Source organism: Myxine glutinosa, chromosome 4 (assembly GCF_964187855.1).
Source record: "Myxine glutinosa chromosome 4, kmMyxGlut1.1, whole genome shotgun sequence".
NCBI lineage: Eukaryota > Metazoa > Chordata > Myxini > Myxiniformes > Myxinidae > Myxine > Myxine glutinosa.
In genome coordinates this window covers 118,032,256-118,044,831 of record NC_136264.1, presented here as the reverse complement: position 1 = coordinate 118,044,831, position 12,576 = coordinate 118,032,256, and the positions used below count along the sequence as shown (strand labels likewise).

The following is a 12,576-nucleotide window of genomic DNA, read 5'->3' as shown; positions in this document are numbered from 1 at the left end:
TCAGGCGTTGTCTTTCTCAGGGGACGCCTGGCATGATAGCCTGCTTGAACCAGTCATTGGTTGACCCAGCCTTCTGGATACAGGCACATTTGTCAGTTGCTGCCACTCAGCCCTAAGCCGATTAGCTGACTTGGTACGGCCATTGCGGACTAACTGTTGCAGCTGGCGATCATCCCTCCTTGTGGTTCTGTGGGGACCTCCGTCCTGGCCTCGATATTGGAGGAGGGACACCCCTCTGAGCATTTCGTTTCGGGATCTTTGACACCTGGACTTAAGTGATGCCATACTGCCAAGCAATAGCACATTGTTTCATGCCGGAATTTCGTAAAGCCACCACTCCGTGACAAACAGCATTGTCGACTTGACGGATCACCAGAGGAAGCGGCAATAACTTTTGTAGACGTGCAGCAGTTGTTTTCCACTAATACAGAACGCAACAACCCTTATATACCCGATTGTGAAGCCAATCGTCAAATGTCCTGTCCGTACATTTTGTCACGCCACCTGTGATATAATCACAGGTTATTGTCAATGTTATTGACTTTTTGCTGTGACAGACAATCAGTGACATGGTTCTTTTAATAAAGAAATCACCGAAGCATAAAACAAACTCACCAGATTGATATTCTGAGTTCAGAAAGGAAACCCAAGTCAACAAAAAATATATATTCCATATTAAATGCCAAGTCTATGTGTATGTATATATATATATATATATATATATATATATATATATATATACATATATATATATATATATATATATATATATACGCACACACGCACACACGCGTACACACACACACACACACACACACACACACACACACACACACACACACACACACAATTTTTTTGTTTGTTTGTTTTGTTAAGATACAAATATATATTATATACGCCTGTATATATATTACACACCAATGTTGGAACATGTTTTTGTATATATGTAACACACATACACATACGCACATGCACACACATGTGATGTTCGTGTCCACATACGTTTGGCCTTGTAGTGTATATTTATATATATTCTTCCACGAGTGAAGACTTTGCATGCAGAAAATGAATACAAATGCATTTTGGAGATCAAACTCCAGCATTACCCTGGCCTTTAAAAAGGTGCTTTCGCGTTGCTTTTCTAAGTTTTGCCTTTTTCCTCAAGTAAGGTTCCCCAGCAATCAGGTGGAGCTGGTAGACAAACCATCAAAAGCACAGTATATTAAATCATATTCTTGACAACACACACTTTTCGCCGTTCAATTATACTTTCAGAAGGAGCAGACTGGTGTATGTCGAAACAACTTACTTGGCCCTCTGATGATTACTTTCAGCTCTCCACTGCCAGCACCTTTCGTGTGCACCCGAAAGTCGGCAACATCTTTGGCTCGCACACCCCGGGGCTGCAGACCCCTTCCTGTTGCCCTACAAGCCGCTGGGTTGCATGCTGTGAATCAAAGGGGCATGAAAAGCAATGTGAGGAATAAAAAAAAATTCCCTATAGATCAAATTAAATTTAAATCAGAAAATGGAACGACGTATTTGGGATCAAATTGTCGCATTCATATTGGCCTGACAGTTGTCACCTGCAAATTATCAGGTCCTTGAGGTATTCAAATTAGTCATTGAGGTATTGAAAGTGCATGGAAACAAACAGACCTTGCCCAATGGTGACTACGTAGGGGCTCCGAGGGATCTGGATACCTAGGAAGGATATGTAAACGCGGTGGGTACCCTCAACCATGGGGCTATATGTGCAGCGCTGCACGTTGTCACCCTTTGACTCCAAAGTCACTTCTATGACATCCCTTGCACCGTTTGGATCTTCCACCTCCACGACAACATCACCCAATCCGGCACCTATAGAATAAGATTGTGAAGTGCAGGTATAATTCCAATTTTAACCAAATACTTTAAATAAGCCAACTGTTGTTAAATGATCAATATAATATTCTCTCTCTAATTAAATGAACAACTTTAATTTAAATGATTACAAACGTTTGCACACAGCAATTTTGAAGTCCAGGTGCTTACCTGCAGTGTAGATGTCAAAGTAAGTGGCTTTATTAGCCACATTGCCGGTAGGTTCCAGGCCTGGCCCTCTGGCTGTTACTTTAGTAGGATCACCCTGAGGCATACCCACATCCACCTCAAAGGGACTTTTGTTGATATGCTGTCCAGCAAACAGCACAGTCACCTGTATACAGGAAACATACTTATGATGAAAGGGACTTAGGTGAGAGACACATGTAAGCCTCAATTTGAAGAGAAGCTTGGAAGACAATTAAAAGTACACTTGCATCCATTCTTGAAGATGTAAATTCAAATGTCTACACATCTATACCTATAAAAGGTAAAAAAGCCTTCTTCATTTTTTCCTTTGTACCGGTATGTGTGCACCTATGCACGTATACTCTTATTGTATACACTTACCGGTATGTATACACTTATCGTATGCACGGTCACATCTTTAAAGTTACAAACTCAAAACTCGGGGCACAAATACAACTTTGTGTGGGGGTTAACATCGGCTATGTGGCCGTGGCCTCACGTGGGATGTGGGTGAGGAGGGGGTGCAGGGAGGAGGAGTGGAATAGATGCTCTATGTAAATGTATACCATCTAGCGCCACCTGGTGGTCGTGGTGGCAGAGGGTATTACAATTCCCTTTTTTACCTGGACAACACTGAGGTTAAAGCACTATTTGCACGGGTAAATTTGTCCTCCTCCACTCCTTTCCCTCCTCCTCCCCCTCCTACTCCTCCTCCCCCTACTCCTCCTCCCTCTACTCCTCCTCCCTCTACTCCTCCTCCCTCTACTCCTCCTCCCTCTACTCCTCCTCCCTCTACTCCTCCTTACCCCCTCCCTTCCCACGCACCCGACACTCCCTTCCCCCTTGTCTCCCTCCCCATCCCTCTCCACCCCTTTACCCTCCCCAGGGCAACACCAGGTACTTCAGCTAGTTCACAATAAAAATCATTTGCCATTTAGCCAAACGATCGCTTCTTCAAACTAACTTTTCTCATTGGAAATACACGTTATAAAAACCACACCATGAATGCTCATTACAAAGTAAGAGGTGCAAATTAAAAACGGTTGGAAAGAGTGAGTTTCGTTCAATAAAAAGAGGGAAAAATAAATTGAGTTTTAGATCTGACCTTGTGTGGTCCAGCAACTTTTGGATAATAAACAACGGAGTATGTTTTGTTCTTATCGTTGTTGGCAGTAACCTTGGCCTAGATGACAAATTTGACAAAACAGGTGGGAAGGAGAAAAGGTTGTCAAACATCAAGTGCATTTTAAAAGTACAAAGAGGTGTATCAACAATGTTATAACAAAATTGAGATGTGTGCGTCAAGGCCAAGGCAAGTTACCTCTTCTTTCAGTCCTTCAGGGTCTTCAATGAACACAAGGACCTCTCCAAAACCTGCACTGACCGTCTCTACAGTGAAAGCCGCCGGTCGACGCACAAAATTTCCAGCTGCTTCAATCCCTGCAGGATGGCAGAAACCTTGTCACACCATTTTGTCAAGCCGGGCTGAACCACACAAGGTCAAGGCCAAACGGACACTTTTTAACGCTTCTGAAAATTAACAACAGGGGTAAAGAATATAACAGACCTGGACCATAAGCCCGTGCTTTCTTAGGGTTGAGTTTAGGACGGAGTGGTGCACCGGCTTTCAACTTCGCTTTTGGAAACTGAGACAGGTACGTCATAACGGAATGTTCATCCACATTAGGGTCAACAATCTCTTCTGGGGTAATCACCTGGTTGTCATATCAGGGGCAGGATGTGAAAACAGGGAAAACAAAACAGAAAACGACATGTAGTGAGATAGATATTGATGCATTATGGAAGGCCGACTTTTAAAATATCAGTTTGCTTTTAGATGAGGATTTTTAAATGCTCATTTCATGCGGGAGAATGGAGGGCATCAAGATGAGACACTACGGCAAATTAGGTAAATCCAAAATTTCTAACTTCACAAGGTATTGTGGAATAAATATAAAAGTAGCCTTAGGAAGGGGTGGTGAGTTTGGGGGGGGGGGGGGTTAGGTGTCAGGGAAAGGCCATTCCAAGAGCAGAAAAGGCCCTATTTTGCATATTTCAAGATCTTTATTTATCCACAATAATTTGCCTTCCAGTTCAGGGTTTGTGTTATGCGGAGGTTAAATCTGCAGCTGCTGCTTGCACATGAACACGAAGTTTTCCAAATCAGATCCGTTGTTTTTCCATTGTATTTTTGTTCATGTTGCTGTTTGTGTTTTCATCCAATTTTCCGTGTTAAATCGTACCTTGTCGTGCTCCATTGTCGAATTTGTTTTCATGTTGCTCAATACCTACCCCTTGGACAGCCGGCATGCAATGCCTACTCCTTGGACAGCCGGCATGCAACACCGACTCCCTGGACAGCCGGCATGCAACGCCTACTCCTTGGACAGCCGGGATGCAATGCCGACTCCTTGGACAGCCGGCATGCAATGCCGACTCCTTGGACAGCCGGCATGCAATGACGACTCCTTGGACAGCCGGCATGCAATGCCGACTCCTTGGACAGCCGGGATGCAATGCCGACTCCTTGGACAGCCGGCATGCAATGCCGACTCCCTGGACAGCCGGCATGCAATGCCGACTCCCTGGACAGCCGGCATGCAATGCCGACTCCCTGGACAGCCGGCATGCAATGCCGACTCCTTGGACAGCCGGCATGCAACACCGACTCCCTGGACAGCCGGGATGCAATGCTGACTCCTTGGACAGCCGGCATGCAATGCCTACTCCTTGGACAGCCGGGATGCAATGCCGACTCCTTGGACAGCCGGCATGCAATGCCTACTCCTTGGACAGCCGGGATGCAATGCCGACTCCTTGGACAGCCGGCATGCAATGCCTACTCCTTGGACAGCCGGGATGCAATGCCGACTCCTTGGACAGCCGGCATGCAATGCCTACTCCTTGGACAGCCGGGATGCAATGCCGACTCCTTGGACAGCCGGCATGCAACACCGACTCCTTGGACAGCCGGCATGCAATGCTGACTCCTTGGACAGCCGGCATGCAATGCCGACTCCTTGGACAGCCGGCATGCAACGCCGACTCCTTGGACAGCCGGCATGCAACGCCGACTCCTTGGACAGCCGGCATGCAATGCCGACTCCTTGGACAGCCGGCATGCAATGCCGACTCCTTGGATGTCCTCCATTCTGTCTGCTTTGATGCTGTGTTCCTTGTTCCGCTCTTCTTCCCACAAGTGTTGGCCTTTTTGCCTCAACGCACCATATTCCCTTCCTCACTTCAAAAATAAACAAATAAATTTCCTTCCTCAGTTTGCTTTTGCATTCATCTCGTCTACCCTGTGTGTCCTGCCTTAACACTTATTCCACTCCACATATCTTATTCATCCAAGTCTCCCTCTATTTTGTCCAACCATGCTGTTGGTGTGTCCCCCCCCCCCTCCCCCCTTTCTACTGTTCCTTTTGTTCTGTTGCTTCGCGATCCGTTCTGTGTTCTAGCTCTTCTATGACCCTTGACTTTGGAAACAAAATAAAATAAATAAAATCAAGGAATAAACTCAGCTTCGTGTATGCCCCAATAACAATACAAATCCCTCAACTTGTGAAGTACGGCTACCATATCCACCAATATTTATTATACTCCATTTTATAAACCCACAGAGATGGTAGCCAAACAACTTCAAGGCACTATGTTAATCAAAACAAACGATATTTAAATCACATAGCTGTTCCTTCAATCACAGAACCTAATGCACTTTAAATGATTACCAGTCAGGAGACGACGATGGTTCACGAGCGAGCGGTATTCATTGACAAAGGACGGACTATAACCGGACATTGGTAATGATAGAAAATAATGTACAATCAGTTATGAGGTTAGTTAGCTACACAATACCGAAAATTCGATGAAAAATGAAATGAAAATTTTTTTAAAAATGAAAATATATATATATATATATATATGAAAAATGAAAAATCGAGCTCCGTGGGGCTGGACACATGACATTGGCCTAACCAAATATCGAAACCCCTGTCAGATTCCACCAAACCCCTCGGAGATGTAGCTTGCTCGATTACCCCCTAAAAATACATCTTTTTGGGGCGTGGCTCCGCCCACAATGGGCGCAATACGCCCACTCTAGGCAGGACACAACTGGATCATGATATCAACCTCCCACCCAAGTTTCATCAAGATAGGATGATATCATCGGGTAGTTATGCTGCGGACAGACACACAGACAGACGCACACACATGACGAATATAGTGGTCACTTGATAACTCGTGAACCAATATATATATATGTATATTTAAAAGTCAATACAGTATATTTTTTGTTCAGTCATATAATGCTTGTGCAGCAGCTTGTACATGCAGCGCATACATGATGGTCATCATTTACATTGATTAGGGAGGAATTAAACAATGGACAATCATACGGCAAGCGGGATTTGAACCTGGGTTCCCTCCATGAAGTCAGAGGTTTGAATAGGAATAAAAAGGCCAACACAAATTGTGATATTGTCACCTTAGAAAAAATAATAATAATAATAATATATATACCAGAATGACACTCGGTAGAGAGCATACCTCCACCAGGCTGAACAGTTTACGTTTTGTATCCCACTGATAGGCCGGATCTGGATTCGGACCTGACCCTAACCATCTCATCCACCTAGTTTTGTTATAATGCATCCACAACATTTTGAGATATCCTGCTATATATCGTTTTTGGCTCTATCACTCAAAGGTGAAGAATCACTTGAAAATTAAATTTTATCTGATCCGGATCCAGATTCTGACCTTCACCAAAATGGAATCAATTCTTCCTTGTCACACGCCCAGCCTGTCCACCAAGTTTTGTCCGAATCAATCCAAAGCTTTTTGAGATATCGTGCTATATATCCTTTTTTTTGCTCTATTTCTCAATGGTGAAGAATTACTTTTAAAAAATTCTCGGATCCAGCTCCGGATCTTCACCATAATCTAATCGTTTCGTCCTCGACCTCTCCACAAAAATGTCGGTCAATGATTGTCCAATCATTGGACAATCATAATTATCATTGGCACATCGTCCACAACTTTTTGCGATATCCTATTCAGACAGACAAGGGTGAAAACAACCTCCTTTGACCTTTGGTGATGGGGGTAATAAAATCAATTTGTGACCAAATAAGCGTTGGAAACTTTTTTTTTTTTTCCTTTGTTTTATTTGCCCTTGGAAGCAAAGAAAAGATTTAAGAAGTTTTAGGAATGCCAAGGAAATGGTGGGAGTGGCACACGAATAATGCAAACACTTTGCCTTTACTGCAGCCTTGCTCCTCCAGCCCAGTACCTCCGGATGTCCTGCTTCCCAGACTCGCAATCAACATATTCTGGGCACTCGCCTCCCATAAACAATCAGAAGTGAGAGAAAAAAAAAGAATCTTGAAAATGCTTCTGTCTGGTATTCGTGCAATCGAGCCAAGACATGTGACCAAACATTTCCAACCAGGAGGCATTTACAATGAATGGGATTCATGGCCTTTACCTACAATGAGGTCTTTTTTAAACCTATTACCACACAGGACAATGCCAGGCATGCAAGAAAAAGCAAAGTGAAGAATTTGTTTTTTTGAACATTAGATAATTTATCATGCCTCGACAAGGTTTATTTAGCTAAAGGTATTGTTTTAAGCTTTCCAGCATAAAGCTGCTGAGGAAGAGAACCTTTGATGCATTGCAAAGCTGGTTGAGAAGGTCATGGGATCTCTGTGCATTGTGAAATTCATAAGGTTGGCAGGAAATGAAATGTTGGCCTAAACTAGTATTCCGGGCTATCGGGCTCCCACTCTACCGTATACCCACCCTGCCTCGTTCTCACCTTCACTTTCCACCATTTCTAGGGTTAACATCTGCTCAGCCTATAACATCAATTGCTGTCAGAACACTACTCTGTAAAGTTGTCACACTACTCTGGTACAAATATCTTTGACAGGCCCCTCCGTTTTGGGGAGGGGAGGGGGGCAAGGGAGGGAGGAAAAATGTTCCCATGCAAAGAGTGCTTCATAACTTCAGTGTTGCGTTGCACAGGTAAAAAAGGAAATTGTAATACCGTCTGCCACCAACACCAGGTAGGTGGTGCTACACGGTACACAAGTATAGTGGAAAAAGAATTACATCCAAATCAGAATCTATCACAAATGTGAAATCATTATTTTACCTTTTCGTTGAATATATGCTGGTGAATGTACCATTCATCACGTTTCTGAGTTAAGATTGATGACATTCAGGAAGAAGAAGAAGCCTAACTACCAACTTCGACTGCTTCCGGAATTGTTTTATTATTAGTGTTCAAATGTCTGGTGATTGTTTTGTATGTATTTATGCGAATGTGTACTTGTATATAACTGGCATTAATCAAAAGCCTTAGTTAGGCACTGTCGAGCGATTTTTTTAAAATCCAAAAAAACGAACTTTTTTTTTTCGCCAAAAACACTATCTGGCACTCACTGATGAACCTCTGAAAGTTTGACGAAGATCCGTTCGGCCATTTGAGAAAAATGGCGACAGACCAACGGCTCTCTTGTATACGTAGTAGATATTCTGTAGTTTTATCAACCCTGAACCTAACCGAACATATAACTTTTTCACATTACACATGAAGCTAGGCTCATGAAAAAAGTCCATTATAAATACCACAGTTAACACCAATGATAAAAAAAATTCCCTCACCACTCATATTAACGATGTTGCTTGTGAAACAACTTATGCAGAATCAAATGGAAAGGCTTTTTAACAAATTCACAGCAGCCTGCTTGGGGGTTACAACACAAATGATCCAGTTTTACATACTGGATTGGTTAAAACTCCAAAAAGATTCAATCTGGAAATGGGGTTCAGAAGTTCTACTGTATTTGAGTATTTAAAAAAAAAAAAAAAAAACTATTTGAGTATGAAGTATGCAAATGACCACTTGATGAACCATTAACAATATTAAACTCACACCACCTCCAACATACCTGTGCTACGCCAAGCCAATCATCTGCTTGCTGCATTGCCTCGCGTGCATTTTCAACTGGGTGTGTAGGGTCCCAAGTCTCCCAGTCTGGACAAAGGCCTGAGAAGCAAACCCACATCAAGAAATGTCATATCACAAAACATGTCACCATTGAACACATCACTAAACGCCACCGTCATATCGTATACCCAAATGACAAACTTACCAGGAGCACAGCTGTCAACGAGTGCACCAAGTGCTCGGCCATCTCTCCAGTCACGGCTAAAGTTTGTGACGGGCATGTCTGGGAGCTTGTTTTGTATCCATCCAAGGAGACGCTGTTTAGGTGTCTGCTTCCGAGCTTCATCTTCATCTCGTTCATCTTCCCACACTGGCATCGAGATCGAGTAGTGAAGAATGAGAGTCCACACAAGGCCCAGGATGAGCTTGAGGTTTCCATCGACAATGGCTTTGCTATCTGTTCATATGACAACAGAAAAAGACTATTACAAACTATACAATGGGTTATTTTATAACCACAAAGCATTTTAGCAAGAATCACCATGAAAATTCATCAAAAGGTAAGGGGGGCAGTTAGGATAACATAGGGAGTGACGTTTCTGCCTTTGATCTTTCTATATAGTCTGGGTCTGAATCCAGATCCTGCTATAAACTGTCACTTGAGTGGTTCACAAGTAGCACAATGCACCACTAAGTGCACTGCGCTTCAGAGGGACAAAGCCAGGTTTCCCAGCCTGCTAGCATTTGCTGGTAGAAGTTAAAGATCCCACATATGTCTTACCAGAGATAGCCTTCGCGTGCCGGCTGGTGCCCTGGCCAAAGTCCTGAACTGACTACCACTGGGAAAAGCAAGGACAAACCACCCAGTGTATTATTTGCACGGAATGAAGAGCTATTCTTGCTGGTGTCTATCTGCGCTAGTGGAGAGGTAGAATAATGGACGTGTCGAATAATGGTGTCTATCTGCGCCAGTGGAGAGGTAGAATAATCGATTAAATTAACAGTCCAGTAACAGGATAAAGAGTTTGGTGATGTCATTGGGTCACAGGCTCGATGCAGTTATTACATGAAAGGAATATGCAACCAAATACTAACTAGTATACTACTTTAATTTAAGCTAAGTTAATCTGTTCCAATACTTATGCTCACCTAAAATGGGGGGGACTGAACATAAAAAGTGATGTTGTTCTCCAATGGTAAAACATATTCACATAGAAATGCCAATAAATAAAAGATGACCTTCTGTACTTTTGCCTCATTTTGCCATTCAGATTTTGATCTGAAATACAAATTTCTTGAGTATATAGCAATAATAACAAATTTGACTTCACTGTTCTAATACTTATGGGGGACACTGTACCTCCATAACTTTCCTCTTCCCTTTCTCAATGTTGGCATTTTCAATTTCCTCCCTCCCAACTCCTCTTTACCACGCGTAGATGTAATAGATGCCTTATAAAGGGGTCACATCATCACAGATTTACACAATGAGGCACTGCACGATTTGCTTGAATAATAGTACGCATACAGAATTTGGAAACGTGAATTTAGAACGCTCTTTTCAATTAATCGGTATGACCCAGTCATGTAGGACGAGAGTTCATTTTTTGGGGAACCGACTCGAATCTCCAGGAGTCGGACTTGGCACGCCAAGGACTCGAAATCGGTAGATTCCTGCAAAATTTAGTGTGCAGTAGAAATAAAAAAGCAAAAAGGTCGTTTGGACAATCCTATCCATATCATACTCTAACCTTTTAATGCAATACATCTTACTAAATTAGCAAAAGAGACAAGGAATTATCTTCCAAGTACATTTTATAAATAACAAGAAATGCCATTTATAGTATCAGGAAGAAAAGACCCACGGATGTCAGGTCACAGAGGTCATGTGATGGATCATACTCAGCAATCGGAGAATTGTTTTGCGGACTTGCATGGCGAACATTTAAACAGAGAAAAGCAGTAACAGTTGCACATATATTCATTTATATTCAGCTGCTTCAATTTCTTAATTTTTTTTGCATAATATAGAGGGTTCAATTTGCAGGGCCAGGTGTTCGGGTTAGTGTTAGGAATTTACCTGCATACCCAATAAACATCAATTTATAAATCAGTGTTAGGCTTAGGGTTAGGGTTAAGCTTAGGGTTTATAAAAAATTTATAAAGTTTTGAAACTAAATAACAATTGAAATTCAATGACAGTTGGAAACTATTTTTTGTTGGGTTGTTGGTTAGGGTTACATAATTCCATGTGAGATTTTAAAACAAATCATATCACAGTGTGAAGGGGATTGATACGAGTACAGAAAGTGGTTGGATGTTCCTGTACGATAAAAGTAAATGAATTAGAGCAAAAATAAGGAACAAAATTCACGATTTTAGACGATTTACAGATTAAATAAGCTACCAAATCTCAAAAAAAATAAAAAATAAAAATCTCAAAAATTTAAAATGGACTCCAGCACCTTCAGCTCCAACCAGTTGTGTACTAGACTTGCTCACACAACCAGACTTGCTCAATATCAGATTTGGCAAACTTCATTACCAAAATCATTACCACATTTTTTTTACATTTTTTTTTTTTAAATTAACAGAATCTGTTAAAAACAGATTTTTTTAATTCCCAAATTTAGTCGAATTTGGTTAAAAAGAAAAACAAAAACAAAAAAAAAACCCCACCAATTGACCATGAGACGATTTAACAGGAGTTTCTCACTCCCTGCATGCATACATGACGTTCAACAGGATGTGGTGTATTGTGGTTGCATTGTTTTTTTTTCTTTTTAAATCTTTTTAATGATACAGGTACAATACCCAAGAAACAATGTCACTACGTCTGTTGGAATCATTGCAATTGCTTCAGCCATTATTGTGCTCGGCTGGAGGATATTTATCAACAATTTGGTGGATGAACAATTCGGCAATTTTGCGATCTCTTCATTTAGTACTTTAGTGATGTATTCTGGCATCTTTTTAAGTTCTGTTTGTTGTGAAAATGTTCGAGAATAAAAGGTATGGCTTTTAAAGGCTTCGGACTTCACTATATAGTAACTTTTCAGCATGTCATTTTGTACACATTTGATGGGGTGGCCATTTTTTTTTTTCTTTGCCATCCCTACATATCAAGTACTACTGTACTCCATGATAATGTTGACTGTTATTAATACAGCTAAGTTTGGATAAGATACAAAGTTTGTCATGTAGCAATCTTTAATTCCCATTGAAAAGAATCTTCAAAAATTTATCCCAACAATGAAAAGTAAACTATATATGAGCAGCTAATATGAAATCTTGTAGTATGTAATCCATCACATTTACCAAACAAATCTAATTTATGACTCTGTCAGGTGTTCCACTTTTCACATCCAAAAAGCAAAAAGCCCACTTTGCGTACTGCAGTATGCAAATCTATCAGGGTTAACGGTTGGCTTAAAAAAATGGCTAAAATTTCAGGAGATCACCACCATATAATTGTGTTTATGCATAAAGGAGGAAAAACGTTGAGCAAAATATCTCGTATCACTCAATTTCTAAGGTGTGATATCAAAAGCAATTCAACACGT

At 41.6% G+C, this 12,576-nt stretch overlaps 1 protein-coding gene across 4 annotated transcripts in view; it reads right to left on the bottom strand.

Moving 5' to 3' along the window:
- Positions 1-12,576, bottom strand: part of LOC137425121 (filamin-C) — a 182,622-nt gene that overhangs the window by 99,621 nt on the left and 70,425 nt on the right. For all 4 annotated transcript variants that reach the window (XM_068113228.2, XM_068113230.2, XM_068113229.2 and 1 more), the window contains exons 3-10: positions 9,219-9,470; positions 9,015-9,112; positions 3,620-3,767; positions 3,374-3,492; positions 3,158-3,235; positions 2,035-2,197; positions 1,660-1,860; positions 1,310-1,447 (exon numbers count right to left, since the gene is read on the bottom strand). In XM_068113228.2, the coding sequence (XP_067969329.2) occupies positions 1,310-1,447; positions 1,660-1,860; positions 2,035-2,197; positions 3,158-3,235; positions 3,374-3,492; positions 3,620-3,767; positions 9,015-9,112; positions 9,219-9,470 (1,197 nt within the window). The remainder of the gene's footprint in view (positions 1-1,309; positions 1,448-1,659; positions 1,861-2,034; positions 2,198-3,157; positions 3,236-3,373; positions 3,493-3,619; positions 3,768-9,014; positions 9,113-9,218; positions 9,471-12,576) is intronic.